This window comes from Equus przewalskii, chromosome 26 (assembly GCF_037783145.1).
Source record: "Equus przewalskii isolate Varuska chromosome 26, EquPr2, whole genome shotgun sequence".
Classification (NCBI taxonomy): domain Eukaryota; kingdom Metazoa; phylum Chordata; class Mammalia; order Perissodactyla; family Equidae; genus Equus; species Equus przewalskii.
In genome coordinates this window covers 35,785,624-35,812,326 of record NC_091856.1, presented here as the reverse complement: position 1 = coordinate 35,812,326, position 26,703 = coordinate 35,785,624, and the positions used below count along the sequence as shown (strand labels likewise).

The window sequence follows — 26,703 nt, the reverse complement described above, 5'->3', positions numbered from 1 at the left end:
CCCTCCTGCCCTCCGAGCTGTTCTGGGGCCCTCATGAGATTTTGTGAGTGACAAGCTCCTCCTTCAGGGGCTCAGCGAGGTGCGCTCCGGGCTGAGCTCTTGCAGAGTAGATCCAGGACAAGGAGGTTCAAGACAGGACAAGCAGAGGAGACCCGAGCCGAGGGAGGGCCTGTGGTCTGGGCCTGCTCGCCGCCCCTCTTGCTCCGGAAGTGGAGTATCTGATGTGGGAGGAGAGCTGTGGCCTCAGCCTGGGGGTCCCCAGAGCCCAGGGCAGCCTGGGAAGCGTCCATGAGGGGGTTCCCAGGCCTCTGGGGAGGGTGCCAGGCCAGCATCCTGGGCATGCCACCTGTGGGACACACATCCCCTCACTCAGAAGCTCCCAGGCTGGGTTTAACGCTCTGCTGTCTCGGCTTAAAACCCTTCATACGTTTTGAACAAGGGCCCAAAGTTCCATTTTGCACTGAGCGGGTCCTGCAGGAAAGGAACCGTTTGCGCCCATGATTTCCCCCAAAGCTGGCTCCAGCGGGAAGGTGTCTGTTAAAGGTGCTGGCGGATGGGGCTTCTGGGGTGGAACGGGAGGCGCGTCCCAAAGCTTGGAGCACAGGCCCATCTCCTCGCCCCGGTCCCTGGGGCTGCCTCTCGGGGGTGAGTGGGGCCACGTCTGGCACCTCCGCACGTGCGGCATCTGAGGCCTGCGGGATGTTCCAGCCCTCGAGGACGTGGGAGCTCGGCGAGGATGCCAACTTGGCTTCGTGGCTTCCTCCAGCCTCCGAAAACGCTGCACGGTCCCAAAGCATGAAACAGGCGCTTGTTCTCAGCGCTGGCAACTTCCCCAGCTGGCGGCTGACAGTCAGCCGGGGAAGGCGTTTTGGGTTTTGTTGGAAGCCCCAGCGGCCTGAGCGCAGGTGCCCGACAAGGGCAGGAGCTCCGTGTGGGCAGTAGGGTGGGGAAAGTCGGGGAGGGGGGTAGCGGGAGCTGGGAGTCACACAGGCCCGGCGGGTGCTGGTTAGCAGCCAGCTCTCTGGGGGCAAGGCCTGGTCTGTGGTGCTGGCCGATTTCCCTTGTGTAAATGCTCTCACCACCCACCCACCCGGTCCACCCAGCTGGCATCACTGAGTGCAGAGCTGGGAAGAGATGCACAGTTGCCTCTCATGGCCGGTGCCCCACTGGACAGACCTGGCTGAGTGATGGCTCTGCCATTTTCCACCTGTCTAACCCGAGCAGACAGTCTCCCCTCCCTGGGCTCAGAGGGCCCTGGAGTCTGAGGTTGCTATAGCAGTCACGTCACGGGGGCGGCATGTGTGCTGTGGGGCGGGAGGAGAGGACGCAGGCTCCTGACACACAGTGAGTGCCCAGCAAGCAGTGGCTGCGCGGTTATCGTGTTTTTCAGTAATAACGATGGAGTTGGCACACGCTCTCGGCAGCTGGGCGATGCGTTTAGAGCAAAGATGGAGTGGCTCTGGGAGGGAGGACCAAGCAGAAGAAGCGGGTGGATGACAGAAGACCTTGCAAACCCGGCCAGGGCATCTGTACACCGTGGGGAGGGAAATAAGGAGACACGGTGTCGTCTTTGTTTTTGCAACAGCTTTATTGACATGAGAGAGAATTCACACACCATACAATGCCTCCATTTAAAGTTATACAAGTTGATGTTTTTTAGTAAGTTCACAGGGTTCTGCATCATTGCCACGATCTAGCACATTTTCCTCTCCCCCAAAAGAAACCCCACACCCATTAGCAGTCACTGCCCATTCCCCACCCCATCCCCATCCCCAGGCAACCACGAATCTTTTCTGTCTCCATAGATTCACTCAGCAGATATTTCACATAAGTGGAATCATACAGCGTGTGGTCTTTTGTGTCTGGCTTCTTTCACTTAGCATGATGTTTACCAGGTCCATCCATATTGTAGGACATATCGGTGTTTCACTGCTTTTTATTCTGAACAATAGTCCAATATACGGATAGACCCCATTTTGTTCATCCACTCATCCGTTGGTGGTCATTTGAGTGGTTCCTACTTTCTGGCTGTTATGAGTGATGCTGCTATGATCTCGTGTGTACAAGTTTTTGTGAGGATGTTTCCATTTCTCATGGGCGTATATCTAGGAGAGCGGTTGCTGGGTCATGTGCTAACTCTCTCTGGAACATTTTGAGAAACTGCTGTTTCCCAAAGGGGCTGCCCCACTTTACCTTCCCACTAGCAGTGTGCGAGGCTCCAGTCTCGCCACATCCTCACCGACACTTGTCATTGTCTGTCTCTGATTCTAGCCATCCAAGTGGATGTGAGGTGTTATCTCATTGTAGTTTTCTCCCCCCACCCCCAAGAGATTATCATTGTGGTTTTGAGTTGCATTTCCCTAATGACTAATGATGTTGATCATCTTTTCATGTGTTTATTGGCCATTTGTGTATTTTCATTGGAGAAATATCTCTTCAGATCCTTTGCTCATTTTTAAATTGAGTTGTTTGTCTTTTTATCGAGTTATGAGTTCTTCATACATTCTGGATACAAGTCCATAATCAGACATATGATTTGCAAATATTTCCTCCCATTCTGCGGGTTGTCTTGTCACTTTTTGGATGGTGTCGTTGGCAGCATAAAAGATCCTAATCTTGATGAAGTACAACTTATGTCTTTTTTCTTTTGTCCCTTGTGCTTATGGTGTCATATTTCAGATGGTGTTTTCCTAACCCAGGGCCACAGAGATTTATTCCCATATTTTCTCCTAAGAATTTTATAGTTTTAGCTCTTACGCTTCAGTCTGTGAGCATTTTGATGACATTTGTGTGGGTGTGAGGAAGGGCTCCACTTCATTCTTCCGCGTGTGGATGTCCAGTGGTCCCAGCACCATCTGATGATTGCTATTTCCCCCATTGAGTTGCCTGGTGCCCTCGTCGAAAATCAGTTGACCAGAAACCTGAGGGTTTATGTCTGGACTCGGGTTCTACTCCATTGATCTGTGTGTCCATCCTTAGGTCATACCTCTCCCTCTTGACCACAGGAGCTTCATAGTAAGTGTTGAAGTCAGGAAATTGGAGTCTCCTGGCTTTGTTCTTCTTTTTCAAGATTGTTTTTGAATATTCTGGGTCCCTTGCATTTCCGTGTGAATTTTAGGATCGGCTTGTCGATTTCCGCCAAGAAGCCAGCTGAGGTTTCGGTGGAGATCGTGCTGAGTCTGCAGATCAGTTAGAGGCGCATTGTCACCTCAACGGCAGCAATTCTTCCTTTCACAGACACGGGGTGTCTTTCCATTTATTTAGGTCTTCTTTAATTGCTTTCAAAAATATTTCTAGTTTTCAGGGTATAAGTTTTGCACTTTTGTTAAATTTGTTCATAAGCATTTTTAAACTCGTTTTGATGCTGTCATTGGAATGATTTTCTGAGCTTCACTTTCGATCGTTCATTGCAGGCGTATGGAAATACGACAGCTCTTTTGTTTGTTTGTTGCATGTTGACCTTGTATCCTGCAGCCTTGTTGGACTATTTTATTTGTTCTAATGGTTTTTTAGGTGGTTTCTCAGGATTTTCTATGTGCAAGATCGTGTCATCTGCAAATAGAGGCAGTTTTACTTATTCTCCTCCAACCTGGATGCCTTTTATTCCTTCTTTTTGCCTAAACGCTGCCCGGCCAGGACCTCCCGCGCCACGTTGAGTGGAAGTGGCGGCGCCGACAGCCGTGCCTTCTTCCTGAGCAGAGGGGGCGACACTCAGTCTTTCTCCATTAAGTAGGATGTCAGCTGTGGGATTTTTGTACCTGCCCTTCCTCAGGTCGAGGAAGTTCCCTTTTTGCTCCTCGTTTACTTGGAGTTTTTACACCAACGGGTGTTGGATTTTGTCAAATGCTTTTTTTGCATCTGTTGAGATGATCCTGCGGGTTTTGCCCTCTGTTCTGCTGATGGTGCATCAGTCGAATGACTGGGGATGTTAAACCAGCGTCCCGTTCCTGGGGTGAATCCCACTGGGTCGAGCTGTGTAATTTTTTTGATATGTTGCGAGTTTGGGTTTGCTAGTATTTTATGGAGGTTTTTGTGTCTGTTTTCATGAGGGATGTTGGTCTGCAGTTTCTCATGAGGTCTTTTTCTGGTTTTGGCTTCAGGGTAATGCTGGTCTCATGGAATGAGTTGCGAAGTGGTTCCTACTCATATTTTCGGGGAAGAATTTGGGAAGAACTGGTATTAATCCTTCCTTGGATGTTTCGTAAAATTTGCCAGTGAAGCCGTCTGGGCCTGGGCTTTTCTTTGTGGGGAACGATAAGTTACTAATTTGATCTCTTTTTTGTTATAGACTTATTCAGGCTTTTTCTTCTTCAGTAATTTGCGTCTTTCTAGAAATTTGTCTGTTTTCTGTCTATCGTGTTGGCAGGGTTGATTTCCGTTTCTGTCGGCGAGGTAGTGACGTCCCCCGTGTTCATTCCTGATTTTGGTACTTCCAATCTCCTCTCCCTTTTTCCTTGATCAGTCCAGGAAAAGGTTTGCCAACTCTGTTGATCTTTTCAAAGAACCAACGTTAATTTTGCTGAATTTTCTCTCTCTGTCTATTGTCTATTTCATTTCTTTCCATCCTAATCGTTACCCTTTCTTTCCTTCTGCTTGCTGTGGGTTTTCTTTGCTCTTCTTTTCTAGTTTCTCAAAGTGGAAAGTTAGGTTATGGATTGGAAGGTTTCTTTCCTAATAGTCACACGTCACTTAATGACAAGGACATGTTCTGAGAACTGCGTCATGGGGCGATTTTGTCCTTGTGCGACCATCATAGAGTACGCTTACACACACCTCGATGGTCCAGCCTCCTACACACCTAGGCTGCATGGTGCTAAGCTCATGGGACCACCATCATGTACGTGGCCCATCCGTGACCAGAACATCATTATGTGGCACACAGCCGTCTGGGCAGGGACAGGGGTCGGGTCCCTGAGAGCATGGCCGCAGCCTCATCCCTTCGGTTTTCCTTTGTTGTGCTGTCACTGTCATTCATCTCAAAGGATTTGCTAATTCTCCTTGAGGTTTTTTCCTTTGATCCCTTGGTGTGTTAGGAGTGTGTTGTGTAATTTCGCCTATTTGTGAATTTGCCAATTTTGCTTCTGCTATTGATTTCTAGTTTAGTTCCATTGCAGTGAAAGAACATGCTTTGTATGATTTTAATCCTTTTGAATTAATTGCGTCCGGCTTTACGGCCTACAATCTAGCCCGGTGTGTGTTCTCTGTGCTTGAGGAGAACGTCATGGTGAGGGGGCTTGGCAGGTGTGCCGCAGAGCGCCCCGGGGCCCACGTTCCTGGGGAGGAGGCCCGTCTCAGAGCCCCCGCAGCATCTCACCTCCCTGGATCCTTGCAGATCAAGAAGGAGTGTCTGGCCTGCAGAGGGGCTGCTGCTGTGTTCAACATGTCCTACTTCGGGAAGTTCTACCTGGTGGGCTTGGATGCCAGGAGGGCCGCCGACTGGCTCTTCTCCGCTGATGTCAGCCGACCCCCAGGTAAGGGGCCCAGCGCAGGCCACGCTCCTCTCTGCTGCAGCGCCAGGCAGAACTCCACGGGCACAGCCCCGGGCACTGAGACGACCTTGTCCCCTCTGGGCTCCTCCAGCACATGGCTCTGCCCCTCGGCCTGGCCCTGGGACCCTATGTCCAGATCCCTCTGGCTTTATCACCAAGCCCCAGACCCTAGACCGTGCAACTGTCTTCCATCCCTCCCTCCATCTTGGCTTGCCCTCCTCCCTCCCTCCTTTCCCTTTTGCTCTGTTCCAGAAGGAGTCAAGGCAGCAGGCCTTCAGTAAATGTCTCCTGGGACTGGGGAGCCCCTCCACTCACCCCCGCAGGAATGCACTTCCCAACTGGGTTTCCAGAATTAAATAAAAACACAGGATGCTCAGTTACATTTGATTTCAGACAAAGAATGAACAATTTTTGGTCTAAGTATGTCCCACGCGGTATTTGGGACACTCGTCTCCTTTTTTCTTGCCCACCCACCCACCGTCTTACTCACCCGTCCACCGCCCAGAAACTCCCCCGTCCCCATCCGTGTTGGTTCCCCAGGGCTGCCCTAGCAAAGCCCCATGAACGGGTGGATTTAAACACCCTTACAGTTCTAGAGGCTGGCAGTCCGAAATCAAGGTGTCAGCAGCTCCCTCTGAGCCTCTGGGTAGACTCCTTCCTGCCTCCTCTGGCAGCTGTTGGTGGCCCAGTCCGTGGCGTCCCTTGGCTTCAGCTGCCCTGCTCTAATCTCTGCCTCTATGGCCACACGGCCTTCTCCTCTCATTCTCTTCTTATGAGGACACCCATCATATAGAATTAGGGCCCACTCTAATGGTCTCATCTTAATACGGCTGCATCTTCAAAGACCCCATGTCCAAATAAGACCATATTCACTGGGGCTTAGGACTTCAACGTACCTTTTCAGGGGACACAGTTCAACCCATAACAGCATCTGTCCAGCCAACCCACCAACCCACCTATGCACATGCACATGCCCCTCCTACTCACCCCCGTTAACCCTCCCACTCACCCACCCCCACCCATTCATCCTTCCGCCTCGCATCGGCTCCTCCCACCCACCCATTTCCCCATCCCCCTCCACCCCTCTGCCCCCCAGCCTCCCGTCCACCCTGCACCCATTCATCCATCCATCCATCCATCTCCATCCAGGTGCATATTCATTTATTTGATAGACATTTGCAGAGCGTCTGCTATGCCAGCCATGGTGCTTGGAGCAGCAAAGAGAATGAGACGAGGATCCTGCCCCTACAATCTTCTCAGCGTGGTGGGGGGGTGGGCGGGCTTGGGAAGGAGTCAAGGTCAAGGGAGTTCAAGAAGAAAGATTCTTCCCTCCACATCGTTCCTCCTCTGGGGGTGGCAGTGCCAGGTGACCTGCCCACCCCTCTCTGGGTCACTCAGTCACGGCGGCATCACTGAGCTGAGGGCCTTTCATGGTCGCACCCACTAAGACATCCCGCCTAGCGGTTGTCCAGACTTGCGTGCGTTCCCCTGTGGGAGGGGTCGTGCCCACCCAGAGGCTCCCGTGCACTGGGGCCAGCGCAGACCCAGGTCCTCCCCCTGCCCTAGGCTCGACAGTGTATACCTGCATGCTGAACCAGCGCGGCGGCACGGAAAGCGATCTGACCGTCAGCCGCCTGGCCCCCGGCACCCAAGCCTCCGCCCTGGCCCCGGCCTTTGAAGGTAAGAGATGCCCCCGAGGGCACAGCCATGCTGGGACTGCAGCCCTGCTCTGATGCCACAGCCACCGACAGCAGGATGTCCGGGAGGGGCCACGCGGGCCACTCTGTAATTACCTGCCATATGAGATGAGAGGCCTCGGTTCGGGCTGAGCACTCGCTTTGTTCGGGTGGCGATGGGAGCTCTGCGTGCTCAGCGATTATGTCTCCAAACCAGTCCACGCCGCGGCATTTCCGAGTGACCACAGTGGGGGCATGCTCTGCCTGCCTGCCCGGAACTGTGAGCCGAGGATAAGGCCGTACCTCCCGCTCGGGGGGTTAGCTCCTTTCTGCCACGGGCATGGATGCTGAAGTGGCTTTCTCAATTCCCGTGTAGCTCCCAGTCTCAGCCTGCGGCAGGTTCTTAGAAGGTGTCAAGCTCAGCCAGTGCCCAAGCTGAGAACTGGATTGCCCTCTGCAGTCTCTCCCTCCGCTCCTGCTTGCATGCCGCCAATGACGGGGAGCTCCGTACTCGTGTTCCTTGTTTGCACAGCCCTGACTACTACACTGAGCCGTATCTACCTCCCATCCCTTCAACTCCGCGATCCTACCCCTTGGTTCACATGGCAGCAGGCTAGCTCCAGTCCTGTAGCCCGTCTCCATTAGGGAGGAAGAGGGGTGGCTGAGATTCACAGAGAGTGGGAAGCATTCTCTTTCTCCTGGGAGGGGCCTCTCAGAGACTGGATTTGCAGAGGAGGAAGGTGCCCCCTGTGCGGCTCTCTGTGCCGCTGAACCGCGCCATCCCAGGGGAAGGGGCAGTCGGCCGGAAGTGCTGGGCCCATTTGGGAAACCTGGCAGCCCCCAGCTTGGGCCTGGCTCTGTGCTGCCGGAAATTCAGCTGCATCCTCAGCGGGACTCATCAGGGTCCCCAGGGGGCCGCGTTCTGGCGTGGGTGCTGGGAGAGGGCGGGGGAGCGGGGCCTCATTAGTCAGGCAGCCATCCTCCGAGGACCCAGCCACGGTTCTGGAGCACCCGCTGCGTGTCAGGCTCAGTTTGAGGCACCGAGGACAGAGCAACAGGCCGAACAGAGAAGGCTGTGGCCCACGTGGAGTGTCTCTCTCTGGTCGGGGGGAAGGGGGTGGGGCAAGTTTGCTTTCCTGTCCACAGGGTCCTTTGGGGTCGACTGGGGACAGAAGGCTGGCCGGGACTCCTGGGCCTCTGGGGTGGCTGCTGAAAATAGATTCGCACTGGCCAGCGGGAGGCTGACGGTGGGGCAAGGCTGCGAACGTGGGTGAGGGTCTTGTTGGGGGCCTGCGGAGCTTGGGGACCCCTTCCCTCCTGACACGGGTGATGTGGAAGCCGGGAGAGCCATGGGCTTAGCCAGAGCATGGGAGCTTAGTTCACTCATTCATTCATTCCTTCATTCATTCATTCTCTCAGTGACCACTTGTGGGCCTTTACCGCCCAGCAGACGGGGGCAGCCAGTGGAAGGAGGAGATGAACGGGGGAGCTGGGCGGGGCCTCCAGGGCCTCATAGTGGACTGTATGGACAGGCGGATGCGGGAAGAGACTGGCAGAACTTTCACCAGGTGAAAGTGCAGGGAGATGGAAAAGAGTGAGGATTCTGGGAGGCCGGGGGGAGCAGCTGAGCCAGGATAGGGAATGCTCCCTGGAGGAGGTGGCGTCTGTCCTGAGCTTTGAAGGATGGATAGGAGCCGTGAGCTAGAAAGGTGCGGAGGAAGGAACCAGCATGTGTGGAGGCGCTGCCTGGAAGGAGCCGGGCGAAGGGGGTGCTGGTGGGAGCTGTTTGACCTTCACCCCCCAGGAGACAGGAGGCCCAGGCCCAGCCACCGCCACCATCCTTAGAGAGTGAGTCCAGCTGGGGAGACAGAACAGAGGGACCCCACTGAGGGTGCAGGTCACCAAAACCCTGGGCCAGGTTCTGCCGCTGCCTGGCTCTGGGGCCCACCTCTCTGAGCCTCAGTTTCCCCATCTGTGAAATGGAGACCAAAGGACCTGTGTCTCTGAGCTGCCGTAGGGAATTGAGTAAGAGCCTAGGGGTGCCAGGAGGGCTGGGGAACAGACTCCTTGGGCCTCTGTTTCCCCATCTGGGGAATGGGGACCTTGCTAATCCCCCCTCACAGGAGAGGTTGTCATGAAAGCACTCTGCAAACTGAGTCACTGCCTGAGGGTGCACGACAATATGCCCTTCTGGATGATTCCGCTGGATTCCTGGCCCCGAGGGTTTGAGGAGTGCATGCCAGGCCAGGCGGGTGGAGCAGGCTCTGGAGACGAGGGGAAGGAGAGGTGCCAGTTGATTGGAGAGGCCTTTTTCCTGGACTCTGGCACCTCTGAATCAAATTACACGGCTGCCTGGCAGGGTGGGTGGGCTTCCTGGAGGAGGTGATGTTTCAGCTGGGTCCTGGAAGGCGAGAGGAGTGGCTGAGGTCCTGCAGAGGCAGCAGTGAGTGTGAGGGCCTGGATGAGGGTGCACAGGCCCCAGAGCAGAGCCACCCTCATCAAAACCAAGTGACTGTGAGCGGGCAGGGGCCGTGGGGCAGGCTCCAATGGCCGTGGGAAAGCTTTTGGACCATCCTGAGTACTGTGGGAGCGAGGGCATGATGTGGTGGGATTGGGCATTCCAGTGGTGGACTGGAGGGTGTGACTGGGGGCTGGGGACAGGGAGGGGATGGGTTGGGCCACCCAGGCCAGAGATGCTGTGGCCTTGGCTGGGGCCGCGGACGTGGGCGTGGACAGAAGGGGCAGTGAGGCCTCTTTGGGATCTGGGGTGAGGGAGAGATGGGAGCTGTGGGTGACCCTGGGGTCTGGCCATTTGCCAAGAGGCACTTCTAGCTCTGGCAGTCAAGGAGGGCTTCCTGGAGGCTGAGGCCTTTGAGTTGGGTCTGGAAGCACAGGCAGGATTAGGGGAGCAGAGGAGCACAGAGCACATGGGGTAACAAGGTCGGAATGTCCTAGGGCTCACCTGGACGGGGCGGGAAGGGGACCACAGCCCCTGCTGGGGTCTCAACTGGGATGCTGGTGGGCAGCACGCCCGGAGGCTCTTTCTGCTCTTTCCCGGCTGAGGCTGATGGAACCGTGGGCTGGAGAGCGAGGAGGGTCCTCAGCCCCAAGCGTCCAGGCGGGGCTGCCAGGCGCAGGCTCAGGACCTCCCATCAGAGCGAGGGCTCCTGGGGAGGGAGCGGAGGCCCTGTGCCCCCTCCGACTCCACTTCTCTGCCACCAGCAGCTCCCGCCCTTGCTGGAAGGAAAATGAGGCGCGTCTATTTTTCAATTACAGTAGGTGGCTGCACCTATTATCACGATGACATGTTGTTCCACTGCTGTGGGGGAGCCTCGGGGAGCGGGGGCTCGGGGAGGGCACCTGGGTAGGTCCTTGGGCCTCTGAAGGCTCCTCTCCTGCCTGCCCCTGGCTCTGCCCAGGCCCGTGCCCAGGGGATACAGCATTGAAGGCCCAGAGAAGCAGGCCTGAGGTGGGACCAGGCCCTCTGGGAACGGATGAGCATCTCAGTGCGTAACCATGCTCGCTCCCGGTTCTCTGTCCCTCCCTTGGGCTGGGCTCCCACCGTAGTCCTGTAAGTCTTCCCAGCAGCCCTGGGAGGGGTCTGGTCTCATTCCCATTGTGCAGATGGAGAAACTGGAGCCCGCAGATCAAGAGATTGCCGGATACCGTGGCTCCTAGGCCAGGAGCCCTGTCGGAATCAGGAAGGCAGGAGGGGAGGAGGCAGCAGGGGGGGCAGGTGCAGAGAAAGCAGCGGTGAAGGAAGCCCCCACCCCCTGCCTCCCCTGGCCCCTCCCGGGTGACCCCCCCAGATCGCAGGGGAGTGGTCCGTGAGGCCCGCCCACCCCAGGCGGCACAGCGGCGGTATCTCACGGGCCCTGCAGAGGAGGCACATCAGCCCCAAGCTGCAGAGGGGATCCTGGAGGCTGGGATGCTGCAGGACGGGTCCGAGGTCACAGCTCCCCTGGCAGTGGCTCTCCCAGGACGCTGGGCCGAGGTGGGCTGCCTTCTGCTCCCTGGGGGCAGGGTGGCCCAGTGGGTCCCCCAGTGGGTGCTCCACAGGCCTTGGACTTAGAGCTGGACAGAGCCCAATCTTCTCTCACCATATGACCTCTCTGAACCTCAGTCTCCTTTTCTGAAACCCGGGGGTCTGCCTCCCGGAGGATCAAGCTGGTATTGCCTGTAAATCCCAGCCCAGCACCCAGCCCCAGCAAGTCCCGGTGTGGCCAAGGCGGAGAACCCGGAGGCCAGGAGCTGTGAGGCTGTTGAGGCTCAGAGAGGAAAAGACACTTGTCCAAGGTGGCCCAGCACTGGTGGCTGAGGTGGGGCGCAGAGTCTCCCCGTGGCGTGGCGGTGCTGGGAGCTCCTACCATTTCCTGGATCAGGAACCTTTTGAAGAGCCTCATACTCTCACAGGAATGTGCTCCCTTGACGTGTGCTGCGCTCGGGGGCCCACTCCCCGGCCCCCGCCTCCCGCTGGGGAAGGCCCGCGTTTGGTCCTCCTGCTGGCAGAATGCAGGTCCCTCGGACTGACTGTCACTACGCTCTGGCTCCTGTGGTTCACTTCCAAGGAGCCTTGTTTTCTCATCCCGAGGCCCTGGGCTGCCCTGCCTCCTCCTGCAATCCTGCTCTGTCTCGTGCTGCTCTTCCAGGGGACGGCTACTACCTGGCCGTGGGCGGGGCTGTGGCCCAGCACAACTGGTCCCACATCAGCACGGTGCTGCAGGACCACAAGTTCCGGTGCCAGCTCGTCGACAGCTCCGAGGACCTGGGCATGATCAGCATCCAGGGCCCAGCCAGGTGAGGAGAGGACAGGGAGCCAGCCCCGGGCCACACCTGGGCACACCTGGGACCTGGACCCTAGTCCCTCCAACTGGGACCCGGAGGCAGAACCACTTACTGGTCCGGCCTGGGGCATTCTGGTGAACCCGGAGATGCCAGCCAGATAAATGGTTTTCAAAGCCCTAGAATGCAGGAAAGGCCCTACTGCGAGAATCAGACCGAACCGCGCAGTGGGTCAGTCTCTGAGGACTCAGCGCTCACAGAGGGGCCTGGGGTCTCTGGGCCGCTGACACAGTCTGGGAATTACGTGCGCCATCTCAGAGTGGGCAGAGCCAGGCTGGGGTTCTCCTGCCGCCTGGGCTGAGATACCCTACACTGAGAGGTCACCTCCTCCCTAACACCTCCAGTGACTAGGTCTATGGGCGGGGCATTCACTCATTCATTCGTTCTGTGAGTACTTACTGAGCCACGCCCCCACCAAGAGGGATCATGGCCTGCAAGGCCCTCCAATGCTGCCTTGTGCGTGGAGCCACAGGAGCGTCTCAGGCGCAGGGGCACCTGAGCAGGTGTGCACTTTGGAAAGATCCCTCTGGCTGGGCTTCAGAGAAGGGCCTGGGGGTGGGACAAGGGAGGAGGAGGAGTCGTGTGAATGGCCACTGACCGGGGCCATGTGATTGCCAAGCCCTGTGCCAACATCTCCTCCGATCCTGGTCATAGCCCTTTGATGGGTTATCGTTATTCTTGTTCTTCTTGGTGAAGGAGCAGATGCAGAGAGAGGTAGAGACCTTTGCCGAGGGTCACACAGCCAGTAAGTGCCAGCGTTGGTGGGGATGTGCCCCCTTGAGCTCTCAGAAAGCTGTGACCCTGAGCGGTTGCCCTTCTTTCTAAAACTTACAAGCCATCTACACAATTATGCGCTTCACTCACACATCAGTGGCCGTGACAGTCCACTCGGGGGGTGGACTCTGCCAGCCGGGGGCAGCAAGAGGAAGAGGTGCGAGAGGAGGGGCCTGTTCTGGGGGAATGCGTGGAAGGGAAGACGTGTTCCTGAAAAATGGCAGGATCAGCTGCCGAGAGGGAGAGGGAGGGGCCGGCCGAGCCCTGGCAGAGCTGCATGCTCTGGTGAGGTGCAGCCGGTGTCTGGGTGACAGCCCTGTTAGCCTGGCAGTCTTGCCGGGGTCCCCAGTCCGTGTGCTCAGGCCCTGCTGTGAGGTCCGTTCTCCTCAGTGCCTTGGAGCTGGGTCCTGGCCTGGCCGACCCCCCGCCCAGGCTGAGCTGTGGCATCCTTGTGTGGGCATCTCCTCACTCAGGGGCGCCCAGCAGACACGCAGGACGGGCTTGCTGAACGAGCAAACAGAGGCTGAATCTATCCTTGCCTGAACTGTCAGGTGTCTGACTTCAGGCTGCCCGTGAGAACTGCTGTCTATAGAGGAATCTTTGGGCAAAGGCCTGGAGGAAATGTGGGGTCAAGCCTTGGCACTCTCTGAGGGGACAGTGTCAGGAGGCGTGGGCGCCGGGCATCTGGGGACAAGCAGGGTGGCCAGGGCGGAGCAGGTGCGCTGGGAGGACGGCGGGGCGAGGGCCTCAGGTCCAGAGGCTGCCTCGCTAAGCGAGGGAATGGGGCAGAGGAGGGACGCCGTGGGACCTGTGCTTGGACGGGGCCCCGATGCCCGGCCGGGGTGGGAGGCCAGCAGGCGTGTCAGGAGCCTCGGGGCCGAGCAGAGCAGGGACTCAGAGGAGGGGGCAAGGAGCTGCGTCCAGGTGGCCATGGGTCAGGTGGCTGAGGGCTGAGAAGTGACTGTTGGGTCTGTCCACTTGGCGCTTCCCGCAGACTGGAGGAGACGGTTCAGGAGGAAAGGAGGGCGGGGAGGAAGGCAACAAGCGTGGAGGAGCAGAGACGCTGGCTGCGCGGGAGGGGAGGGCGCGGGGACTCGGTGAACAGTGCCCGGGGCCGTTTCCATTTCTCCCCTGGGTGAGCCGACCTCCACATCTCTCGGGTGCACAGGGGTGAGGGTCCTGGCTGGCCGAGCTCGAGGCCTGGCCCTGGAAGCCTCAGCTTTATTGCCATGGCGACCTTGGGCACAGAGTGGGCTATTTCTAGTGTGTGGGGGCAGATGGGGAGGGGAGGGAGGGGGTGCCAGACAGACAGATCAAGGCACAGCCCTGGGGGACGGGAGCCTCATCCAGCCTCATTATAAGCTACTCCAGGTGGGAGGCGAGTGACAGCTGCCAGGACAAGAAGATGCTCTTCTCCTCCTGGTAATTTCTTGACTTTCTCCTCCAAGATGCCCTCTCTCCTGCAAAAATAACCCAAAGTTTCTTGTATGAGTAATAGCGTCACCAGCATCACCCATAAGGGCTGAACTTGCTGAGTTGTTATGTGGGAAACATTTAGCACAGTGCCTGGACCATGAGAGATGCTGTGACCTGCTGTCCGGTAGAACTCTCTGGAAACGTTCTGCAATTGAGCGGTCCCATACGGTTGCCTTGAAGCCGTTTGTGGCCATGGAGCCCTTGAAATGTGGCGAGTGAGACGGAAGTTTTGATATCAATTAACTTAAACTCAGCGGCCCCACGTGGCTAGTGGACACCGTGTTGGTCTGCGCAGAAGTGATCGATCACCATCGCGATGATTAACGCTGTGGCGCTTGGCATGTGCTGTCTCGCTGGTTCCTCACAAGGGCCTGCGGGGTGGCATCGCTGTCCCCGGGTAGCAGATGAGGGGACTGAGGTGACATGGGGCAAGAGGGTGAGCAGAGGAGCTGGGACCGGGAGGCTGTGCCCGCCAGCGCCAGCTGCTGCCCCCCTCGGTGAGGGATAACCTTCCGCACCCCATACGTGGGCCGGAGCTCAGGGTACCCCTGACGCGGCTGAGCCCCTTCAAGCCCTCGGCCCGGTGGCAGCTCCAGGCCCCTTCCCTGGTGGGGAGAACACTGCAGCAGCCCCGGCCCAGCCACCCCAGGGCCGCCGAGAGCACATGCTCCCCGAGGACTGGATGTGGGTTCTCTGGCAGCTGGCACTATGTGGGTGTGGCAGGTGTTACATAAGGACCTTGGCTGACTGCAGCCCGCTGGGCACCTCGGGCTGGTGTGGGCGGTGGCTCCTGGCACCGTGGGGGTGGGGATGCGGGTGGGCCGCATTTCCGGGCAGCAGCCACCCTGCAGCCCCAGCACCAGCTGGGACCCCTGAGGGGCAGAAGTAGAGGAGCTCTCCCTGCAGAGCAAAGCCATCTGTTCCCTGTCAGTCCTTTACCGAGTGCCCTCTCTGTGCCAGGCACATCGGGATAGGGGCCCTGTTGTCATAGAGCTCCTGGTTTGGAGGGGGCACAACCAGCGTGAGCGGTGCCCTGAAGGGGGACACCTAACCCAGGCTCAAGGAGTCAAGGAGGGCTTCCTGGAGGAGGTGACAGCTGAGCCATCACTTGAAGGATGACAGACCTGAAGGATGACAAAGGGTTCAACAGGGGTAGGGGACCCGGATGGGAATGTGGAGGGTTCAGGAGGCGTGAACTCAGGCCTGGAGGGAAGCAAGAGGGCAAGGTGCCCAGGAAATGAAGCTTCTGTGGACACACAAGGTCTCGGTCAGCCCACCCAGCATGCGAGCCGACTGCACTGTGCGCACGGTGTGGGCAGGCAAGGAGTGGCCCACCCTCGGGGCTCGTGTACCTGCCGGTCGCCCAAGGGATTGGGGACATTAGGTGGTTAGATCTCTGCCCCAGGCGGGCCCTGGTCACCCATCCAAGGACGAGAGCACTGTGAGAGGTCCTCTGTGATCTGGTCCCCCCAGGCTCTCGGCTCCTGTCATTGTCCCCATGAAGGTGGCTTTCCTTCTGACCGTGTTTTAACCTGTATTGGTATGCTTTTGTCAACACCGTGTTTGCCATCAGTCTGCCCCTGAGGACGGGGCCTCGTTCTGCTCACTGCCACATCCCCAGAGCCTTCCCAGCTCAGCGCCCCGACCCAGGAGTGCTCAGCAAGCGTTTGTGGACCGACTGACTGACCGACTTTTGTTCTCGCTCACAGCCGGGCCATCCTCCAGGAGGTGCTGGATGCAGATCTGAGCAACGAGGCCTTCCCTTTCTCCACCCACAAGCTGGTGAGAGCTGCCGGGCACTTGGTAGGTACCAGCTGGCCGCCTTCCCCTGGGTTGCAGGTGGCAGCAGTGTGCTGCAGGGGAACAAACCTGGGGCTGGGACCTGGGAGTCCAAGTGTCCTGGGGCAAGTCTGCTGGCCTCCCTGGTCAGCAGTCACCGGTGCTCTGCCTGGTGCCCACCACGTGCTGGGCCCATCCTGAGCTTCTGCCAGAGGCTGCTGGACCTCGGCCTGCACAGCCGCCCGTGGTGCTCCCCTCGTCGAGGTGTAGGACACACCCTCCCAAGTCAGGGGGGACGTGCTATTTCCTCCTCCTCCCTGGAAACGACCGGGCTGGGGACAGCCGAGCCGCTCCAGCAGGTCCCCTTGTCCTCCGCGGCGGTGCTGCCCTCTGGTGTGTTCTCCCTGCCCCTCTGGCAGGAGTTGCAGGTGTGGGGCTGCTCCGGAGGGGCCCACCAGTCCCCAAGGAGCATCCTCACCGGTCCCCAGCTCCAGAAAACAGGTCCTGGAACCCAAAGCTTCCGAGACTGCAGACTGGGTCGGGGCTCCATCGACCCGGCTCCCTCAGGGACCCTGGGGCCAGGGCCAGTCCAGCTCTGGGTCACCACATCCCTTTCCTGGGCTTCAGTGTCCTTGTCGGAAATAAGCACCATCATCTCGGCTCTGACTTCCCAAGGCCGAGGAGGGAGCAGATGGTAATGTCACATCAGCCGCTATTTTCTGAGGGCTCGCTGGTACCAGGCACCATTCCCGTGTCCTCCTTGCAGTGGGGCAGAAGGTCCCCTCGCAGGCTGCTCAGCCTCGGCACTGGGACCCTTTGGAACAGAGGTTCTGAGTTGGGGGCCGCCCGGGGCATGCCAGGGTGTTTAGCAGCATCCCTCGCCTCTGCCTACTGGATGCTGGGAGCACCCTCAGTTGTGACACCCAAAAATGGGTCCAGGCATGACCCAGTGTCCCCAGGGTCAGAGCTGCGCTGGAGGACGCTGCTTTGTGACCGTCCCTGTTAGTGGGAGGGCAGTTACGCTGGCTGCAGTCACTGCCAGGCCCGGCGACAGCCGTGATGTAGGAACCGTTACCCCGTAGGACAGGTCTTCCCGAACTGAGCTCAGAGAGGCTGGTGCACCCCCCGAGGCCCCCAGCTAATGAAATATAAAAAGCGCACAAACTCGTGTCAGTGATGCAGACGTGGCCGTCAGGGGCGCGGGTGGACCGACAGCCGGATTTGGGGGCACCTGCCCCTTTTCTACTCCCTGCATGTTCAGCTGGGGGTTTGGTGGGGGGAGCCACCCTGCCTCAGAGGGGCTAGAGGTCGGGAAGAATCTGGGTCCTGTTAGCAAATAAGCAGTGTCATGATGACGTCAGCAGGGGTAGCCTGCCAGCGAATAGCTGAGATCAAGGCCGCTCTGCAGAGCTCCGGAGCGCTGGCCGCACCGGCTCCCGCCTGTGCTCTCTGGAGGCCCAGCTGGGGCTGGGGGCCGGGGCGTCTCTGTCTAGCTTGCTTCCTGCCTCCTGGGTGCAAAGCTGCCTGCCGGGACCAGAGAGGGCGGGCGCTTTGAGAGAGGGGCACAGCTCCACCCAGGCCGTGGCCGGGAGGTATCCAGGCTGCCCCAACTGCATCTCAGACCCTCTCGGCCCTGTGGGGTCCGTGCAGCGTCCAGCCTTGTCTGGGGCTGGGTTCTGACTGGTGAAGGGAGAGGGAGAGCTGTGAGCTTGGCATCGGCTCAGCCCGTGTGGGGTTTGTCGGGGAGAGGACCAGGTGGGAAGGTTCCCCTCCCAGCCCACGGCCGCTCCAAAAGCCACTGGGGACTTACTCTTGGACAGTGGGCTCCAGCCGCCTCCCAGCCTCTGGGGCGGCCCTGGCTGCCTCCCCGGGCCTGGCCCATGGCTGTCTGGCCACACCTTGCCTGCGGGGCCCAGGAGCCGGGTTGGGCCGGTCTGGGGCTGGTGGAAGCAGAGGCCAGGCTGGAGGACACTGTGGCTGCCCCTCCTCACTGTCTCCTCTGGAACCAGCTCATGGGTTTTGTCAAAAAGTATTTTATTGCCCTATAAATGGATGCTCGTGCCTGTTCCCAGCCCCGACTGTGCAGCGTCGGGGTAAAGAGCGCGGTCCCAGGCTGGGGTGCAGTGCTGTCTTCCAGCCTGACCCCTCGGGCCCCACCCCGACCTCTCTGAGCCCTCCTTCCTGACTCCAGCTTGGGGATGGGAGGTTGTCAAGAAGGTTCCAGGCATGAGATGCCGACGATGCCATCGCCTGTGGCAGAGCCTGGCTGAAGGGACCAGGGGCATCGGTATTGTGAACACTGGGGACTGTTGTAACATAGGAATGAGTAACTGGAAACCCCTCTAACTCCTCCTGAGAGGGAGCCGAGGTGAACAGCCACTGTATTTCCTTCCATCTTCTGTCCCTAAGCTCTGTCTACGGATTTTCAAACAGAAGCAGGGTCGTCGCATAGGCACAATGTGTGCACGTGGCTTTATTCTCTCACAATGTCGCAATAGCGTTCTTGTTCCTTTATTCTCTGAGAACCACCTGGGATGCCTGTGTCGTCCTCTCGTGGCTCCGTGGGCAGCATCAGTGCTCGGACATGGGGAAAGGCCGCCTCTTCCCTTCAGAACGGCCCTGCGATGAGCTTTCCAGGATGGTGCTCCTGTGTGACCCTGACTGTTGACCTCAGGCAGGTTCCTCCGAACCCAGACCCAGAGGCAGCAGTGTCCTGGACACACAGGCCTGCCATCCGGGTCATTCCACAGCATGTTCTTGCCCATCACTGGTGTTTTCTCTCCTCCCTGTGCCCCATGCTGTCCTGGGCCTTCGGGAGACGGTGGGGCAGAAGCACAATCTTTCTAAGCTGGGACTCAGGGAGATTGGCACCATCACCTCATATTCGGCCAATTTGGATTCTCAGCTGAGTGCTAGCATTTTGTCCTAAACTGAAGGATCTATTCCCAATGCTGAGCTTCCTCCCCCTCCCCCCCTTCCCTCCACAGTCCCCCTTTCCCCCCCGGAGCCTGGCTCTAGAATTCATCTCGGTCATGTTGGCCTGGAGCCTGCTGGATGCTGGGCATGGAGATGGACATGGGACTCTCGGATAGAGGAGGTGGCCCCCACCCTCCGGGAGCCCACGGCCCGGCTGAGATCGGGGGTCAGGAAAGAACCTGCAGCCACAGCCCAGCCTGAGCTGGAGAGAGGCCTGGGCGTGAGTGGCGGTTACTCCCAAGAAGCCGACATGGAAACGAGGAGGGTCCCGTGAACCTGTGCACACAAGGGCGGGAGTCTTGGCCAGACACGTGAGAGTAAGACGGATGCACAGAGCGTGGAGACAGGCCTCTCAGCTGCAGAGCGAAGTGCACCTGTGCTAAAGGGGGCCTCTGCCCCAGGATTGTCCCCAAGCAGACAGTGGTGAGCCAGGGGCCTAAAGCAGCTGGCCCTGAGCTCCTGCCTCCCCCTCCCTACCGCCTCACCCAGTCTGCCACCCATTTTCCCATGGGGGCCTGTGTCCCACTGCCGCCTGGCCCCCTTGGCAGGACGAGAGGAACAGATGCCCTGGGATGGCCAGCAGAGACTCCTCCCCACGGCCTCAGCCAGGCGGTTATCCCGTGGTTCCCCCCGAGGACAAAGACAGCCAGCGTCACGGGCCAGGGGGTCGCTGGCTCACACCTTAGGAAGACCAACCAATCTCAGAACACACAGATTTAGTGTCGTCAGGGGCTAAGTGGCTGGTCCTGCGGGTCATTGACATCCCTGTGTCCTTGGACACCGTGGGGTCCATCGGGGGCAGGGCAGCTGAGTGAGAGCGGTTCTTAACTGTCTTCATTCGGAAACCTGACTGGACACCTGGCGGAGGGCGGCAGTCGGTCCTCTCTTGTCCCTCCTGCTCCTCCCTGCCGCTCACAGGAGCAGCCAGCCGGGGCCTGGAGGCCACTTTCTTGCGGGTAACTGCAGCCTGCTGTGGGCCTGCTACCCTGTCCTGCTCTCAGAGGCTCAGAGTCCCTGGGCGGTCAGGTGGGCCCAGCTCCTGTGAGACAAGGAAGATGAGGGCCGGAGAAGTCGAGGGATGAGGCTGTGGCAGGGCGGTGCCCGGCCAGGGGCCCAGGCATGCCGGACTCCCACCTTAGCCGCCCGCCTTCTCCTGAGGGCCCCAGGGGGTGGGGGTGGAACAGCAAGGACTCTGGCTCCTTGATTTTGATGTTACGGGTTTTACTGACCTCAGAGTGGCCCAGGCCACATGTTCCTGGATGGTCCAAGCCTGGGACAGCATGGCTTCCCTGTCACTGGCCAGCAGGAGGGGTGGGGGAGGCAGCCGCCAGCAGGACTTTGGGCTGGGGGAGTGGAGCTGGCTGCAGCCCTGGGCCCCCACCTGAGGTGGCCTCACAGCCAGGTGGGGAGGTGGGAGCCCGGTCTGCACAGAACCCACGGCTTCTGGAGCAGAGCAACCCCAGTGCTCAACAGAGCTGGGAGGCGGTAGGCCTGGCTTCCAGTCCTGCCCCCGCTTTCTGTGGGACCGCCTTTCTGGGCCTCAGTTTCCCATCCACAGGGCAAGGACTAGATGATGTCTAAAATTCTTTTTGGGCTGTCCTATCCGTCTGTCCAGACATCCTGAATTCTCTCCGAGTCCAGGGGGATTTCATATTCTCCTAAATAATATCGTGTGCTGGCTTCGACGCATGTTGACGCCACGTCCTCAACGTGAGGGGATGCTGCGGCCGGAGTGCGGTCTGGGCCAAGTATTTATGGGAGACCGTCGGATTCCAGCCGGCCAGATGCAGGAGAGGAACGCCGTGCCTGTGGGGCTGGCAAGGCCTCCTAGTCGCAGTGCACCGAGTGACGGGGGCCAGAGCCAAGAACCACAGCCCAGGCCCGAGGGCGGGTGAGCTGGACACTGCCACTGCCCTCGGTGACCCACGCTCACAGCAGAACAGACGGGTGGGCGACCCCAGCTGAGCGGTGACCCCAGCTGAGCAGTGTCCCCAGCTGAGCAGTGGTGTTGTTTTGCAATAATTCTCTGAGACGTGAGGGTCAGCCCCAGGCTCCTGAGATCCTTGCATTCCTAGAGGAGGAACAGGGGCCGGGGAAGTCGTCCCTCTGGCAGCCAACTGACCAGATGTCCCTGCCTCCCACGTGTTGGCCTCAGAGCCGGTGAGGTTCCTGGTGGGAAGCCGCTCCTGGCGTGGTTCCCGGGGGAGACACGGTGTTCCCGGCGCCTCGGACCAGGACGGGGCCCCTCTGGAAAGCAGCAGGCGCCGGGCTGGAAGCTCATTGTGAGGCAGGGCGATGAAGTGGTTTTCCTCTGACAATTAATTTCAGGTCAAAAGGAAATTGACCTTCGTTTCCTGACGGTGTGGAGCCCTCGCTGTGGCGCCGTGAGGACTCGATAAGTTCAGGGGAAACGTCCTCCCACCTGCGCGCGTGCAGACGGGGCGGGAGGCCCAGAACGTCACAGAGCCTGCGTCTGCCAACTGGGTTTCAGCCGCCACCTGAAAAGTCGCTTTGCACAACCTGTGCAAAAACGCTGTGGCCCTAGAGAGGCCCAGGGGCCACCAGTGGTCCCATGGATGAAGCTGAGAGAGACGTGGTGGCCACAGCCACCATTTGGGGTGTCCTGGGGGGGACAGTGACGTCCTCTGGCCATGACAGTGTAAGGACAAGTGTCGCTGGAACGACGTCGGGTGGCTCTGAGGGGTCCGGAGCGTGTGCTTCAGGCTCCTGGAAGTTCCTCCAGGGCGGGACCCCGTCCTTTCTCTGCAGGGAGTGTTGGGTAGTCCGACTCTGCAGCCCCTGCCGTGGTCTGTGGGCGTAGACGGGGTCTTTCTGCGGGCTGATCCGTGGCTTTTACCAGCAGCTTGAAATCCGCGGCTCCAGGGGCGCCCGGCCGAGGAGGTGCGCGTCCTCCGAGGAGTGTCCCGGGGCGGGTCTGGCAGACCCAGTGTCCCCGAGGCTGGGGAGGAACCTGGAGGACTGGACAGCTTCTGTGAGCTTTGTAGATCCTCAGACAGGCTCAAGTTTGCAAAGTGTGGTTTGAGCATCACACCTTTTGTTCATCCTTAGTCTTAGAAAACTGGTTGCCAATCACCACCATCACCACACCACCCTCATTACATCATCATCATCACCACCGTCATTGCCATCATTGTCACTGCCACCACCACCACTTCCAGCACCACAATTACTGCCATGAACTTCGCCACCACTGAAATCATCATCGCCAACCACTACCATCACCACTCTCTTTACTACCATCCTTCCCTCCATCACCTCCACCACCACCTCCACCACCGTCACCACCTCCACCGTCACCTCCACCACCGTCACCACCACCACCGTCACCACCACCACCGTCACCACCACCACCGTCACCACCTCCACCGTCACCTCCACCACCATCACCTCCACCACCGTCACCACCACCACCGTCACCTCCACCACCGTCACCCCACCACCGTCACCACCACCACCGTCACCTCCACCACCGTCACCTCCACCACCGTCACCACCACCACCGTCACCTCCACCACCGTCACCACCACCACCGTCACCACCACCACCGTCACCACCACCACCGTCACCACCACCACCGTCACCACCACCCCGTCACCTCCACCACCGTCACCACCACCACCGTCACCTCCACCACCGTCACCACCACCACCGTCACCTCCACCACCGTCACCACCACCACCGTCACCACCACCACCGTCACCACCTCCACCGTCACCTCCACCACCGTCACCACCACCACCGTCACCACCACCACCGTCACCATCTCCACCATCCCCATCCCCTAACACTAGCCTCCTGGATCAAACCACTAGGAGAGACTGTGCACCCCAGCGGCAGAATGTTTTTAGGATTAAGGGTGTCTTGGGAGTGTCTAGAAGGTTTGAAAAATGAAGATTCTCCAAACTGACCGCCCACCTGCTTCCTCCCTCTCCAGGGGGGTCAGAGCGTCCACCAGGACCGGCCCTGGAGGGAGTCCTGTGGGATGCCACAGGTCCCCAGGGGCGAAAGGATTCTCCCCTCTGCCTGTCACCCATTTCATTCGGGCCATGAGGGTGACCACTGAGTCGCTCAGCAGGGCAAGCCATGGGAGGCCCCTCCCCGCCCTGGGCCCACGGCACCGTGTGCCTTCCTGGCCGGCCTCCGCTGCAGCGGGCTCCACTTAGCTGCCCAGTGAGGGGCTCAGGCCCTGCAGAGGGCTGTACACACTCTTCTCCCTGCCCATCCTCTGCCTCCAGGGTCCTTGTTTGTTTGAGGGGTGACTGAGCTTAGAGGGTGCGCCTTGTGAGTCGGGGGGGAGGGACTGTTACACAACCCAATGCCCAGGGAGCTTGTAAAACCGCCATGAGCTGATGCGATCTGAAAAGGTCGGACGTGCCCGCCGACGTCTGTGGGCACAGCTGCTCTAGCCCTGCTGAGATAGGTACCCGTAAGGGCGCACCCCGGGCCTGCTCTGGTGATGCACATGCCCAGAGCATTCCACAGGAGCCACGTGGCCTCTCCTGCCCAGGGCGTCTGGGTGGCCTTATATCCAAGCCGAGGCGGGGACCCAGCACGTCCCTGGATTCGAGTCACCTCCGTGGAAAGCTGGTGGGAAGTTCAGTGATGCTCCAAGCATGGAATCAAGCCCCCAACCCACAGTTTACTGAAACCTGAGCACATCCCCTCCCACCCAGAAGTGTTCAAGTGAGTCAGTCTGGGGAGGGAGTGCATGTCCTGTGGTGCCAGCACACGCTTGAGACTTGGAGACACCTGGGTGAGCCCTTGCCTGGCCTCTTCCCAGCCGTGCCGCCTCCTCCGAGTGTGCGGGAGAGCGCTGTGAGCTGCCTCCTGTGAGCGGAGGGTTGAGTCTTTAGGAAAATTAGCTTGAAATCCGCCATGGTGGGAGTGCTTGCACTACGGAAATCGGTAAATACTATGGTACAACCCCCCTCCTCCAAAAAACTGATGGTCAAATATGTTCCAAGACATCACCGGGCATTGGGCAAGTGACTTGACCTCCCTGAGTCCCGGTTTCTTTCTTTTTTTTTTTTTTTTTTTTTTTTTTTGGTGAGGACGATTGCCACTCAGCTAACATCTGTGGCCATCTTCCTCTATTTTGTACATGGGACACCGCCACAGCATGGCTTGATGAGTGGTGTGTAGGTCTGTGCCCGGGATCCAAGCCCATGAACCGCAGGCTGCCAAAGCAGAGCGTGCAAACTTAACCACTACCCCACCGGGCCGGCCCCAAGTCTCAGTTTCTTCAACTGTAAAATGGGTGTGCTGGTAGCACCTGCCTCTCCCACAGCAAGCAGCCTGCCAGGGGCTTTACAGGGACGAGTTCCTCGAGTGCTCCTATGAGCCCCGTGAGGGACACGCTGTTACCACCCAGGCTTTGCAGGAGCAGACTCAGAGGGAGGCCGGTGGCCGTGGGTGCAACATTTGGGACTTAGATTTTCAGCTAGTGGGTGTGCATCATCCTGAGCCCAGGCTCTAGGCAACTATGGGGCCTGCTCCACTGGGTGGCAGGCCCCTCACCTGCCCTGTGTCAGCTGTGAGTGCCAGGAGGGCTGGGCAGCATCTTTGGGAGGCTCCAGGGCCTAGGACGGTGCCGGGGCCCCATGGGACGTTTGAGCACAGATGTTTGTGGACTGGGTGGCTGGAAGCTTCATCTTGCCCAGTTTTGCCACTTCTGTCTGGGGCAAGTGACCTTGTGCAGAACAAGTGAACATTACTGACCACCTACTGTGCACAGGGCCCTGGGCCTGGAGCTCAGAAGCATCAGCCATGACTTGGGTTCCAGGTCCCCACCTTGCCCTCACTGGGCAGATAAGCGGAGCCCACTGCAGTGGAGGCCGGCTAGGATGGGACACAGTGCCACGGGCCCAGGGCAGGGAGGCGCCTCCCGTGGCTTGCCCTGCTGAGCGACTCAGCAGCCACCCTAGTGGCCTGAATGCCTGGTGGCAGAAGGGAGCACCCTCTCACCCCTGGGGACCTGCAGCATCCCGCAGGTCCTGGTGCAGGGTCTGAAGCTCAGAACCTTCCAAAAGGAGAGGGTCCTCAGGCCAACTCAGGATGGAAAAGAACCATGATGGTGGTGATGACCTTCATGTACGTGTGGGGAGCTGGTGGGTCTGTACTTTCCTGGTGTGATGTCCTTTCACAGACGGATCCTCTGTGGTCCCCATTCTACAGTCCAGGAGTCTGAGCCTCCAAGAGGGCCACAGCTGGCAGGCGGCTCCTGCTGGCTGTAGGAGCAATTCCTTCCTCTCTGGGACAAACTGACGAGAACAGCACTGGCCACTGGAAAGATGGGCACTGGCCAACCCCTGTGGATTCCTGGGCCAAGCAGAAGAGGCCGTCGGCTCCCAGCAGCGCACCGAGCCAGCCAGCTGCCTCGCAAGAGGCCCATCTCCAGCCGTAGATCTGTAGAACCAAATCCATCTGCTGATAACAAGATGCTCACGGCCAGGGAAGAACATGACCAGAATCAACCATCCTCCTTAGCTCCATGCTCAGTGGGCTTGGTCCCCAAGCACCATTTCCAGACTGGACGCAGAGTCGGCCCTGCCTCGGTCGGCCTCACTCCCAGGATGCCCTCCCCCCGGCCGAGGCCCTGCTCTGGGCTCACCCTGGATCTGCACCTCAGGTTGAAGCGGGGGTCTGTCCTCAGGTACTAGGTGCTCTGTCCCCCTCTTTGCTGGAGCACATCCTCGACACGTTCTTTCACCAAGAATTGTGTGACAAGCTCTGTCTTTATCTGAAAAATCATGTCACCCTCACTCTTACAGGGTGTGGATTTCTAGATTGACAGTTGTGTTTGAGGCTCTGCTTCAAAGATATTATCCCACAGTTGAACAGCATCTGTTGTTGCCAGTCTGACATCTGGAGTCAGGCACGTGGCTGTTGCAGGTCCTCTCCGGCTGTCTGCCACTCTCCTCTCACTCGGTGTCTCTGTCTCTGTCTGTCTCTCTCCCTCCCTGCTCACCTTGATCCCTTTCTTTCTCTCTGATGTCTGCACGCACCTGCACGTTCTCTCAGCAGGAATTTGTTTTTTGTTATCCTGCTTGGTGCTCCTTGTGCTTCTGTGGTGTGGGGCTTGTGACCGGCCAGCTTCAATTCTGGAAGCTTCACTGCCATTTCCTTTCAAAGATTGCCCTTCCCCTGGTCTCTCTAGAATCTCCTTAAACGTCTGTTGGACCCAGGTGGGCTTCCCACCTAGGCTGCTTGTCTCAGATCTGCTCCCCTGTGCTTTCCATCCCTGTGTGGTGCTCCTGGGTTTGGGTCCCCTGCTTCTCTGCCTCTCTCCTGGCACCCAGGACATCAGGAAAGTGCAAATCACTCAGGCCCTCTTGGCTTCAGGTGCCAGTCCATGGAGAAAATAGTGGGTTTGTTTTTTTAGCATGTTAACCATTTTTAAGTATATAGTTCCGTAGCGTTAACTACATTCACATTGTTGTGCAACAGATCTCCAGAAAATTTTCATCTTGCAAAATTGAAATTCTATATTCATTCAACAACCCCCACGCTCCCCTCCCCCAGCTCCTGGCAACCACCGTTCTACTTTCTGTTTTTATGGATTTGACTACTTTAGATACATCATATAAGTAGAATCAAATAGGATTTGTCTTTTGGTGACTGGCTTATTTCACTAGGTATGATGTCCTCAAGGTTCACACCTGTTGCAGCAG

General features: G+C 58.6%; 1 protein-coding gene across 5 annotated transcripts in view; it reads left to right on the top strand.

The window, feature by feature from the left end:
• The window catches only part of SARDH (sarcosine dehydrogenase), a 68,052-nt gene that overhangs the window by 29,490 nt on the left and 11,859 nt on the right, over window positions 1-26,703 (top strand). For all 5 annotated transcript variants that reach the window (XM_070595450.1, XM_070595448.1, XM_070595447.1 and 2 more), the window contains 4 exons: window positions 5,333-5,471; window positions 7,056-7,169; window positions 11,815-11,962; window positions 15,967-16,060. In XM_070595450.1, coding sequence (XP_070451551.1) covers window positions 5,333-5,471; window positions 7,056-7,169; window positions 11,815-11,962; window positions 15,967-16,060 — 495 coding nt within the window. The remainder of the gene's footprint in view (window positions 1-5,332; window positions 5,472-7,055; window positions 7,170-11,814; window positions 11,963-15,966; window positions 16,061-26,703) is intronic.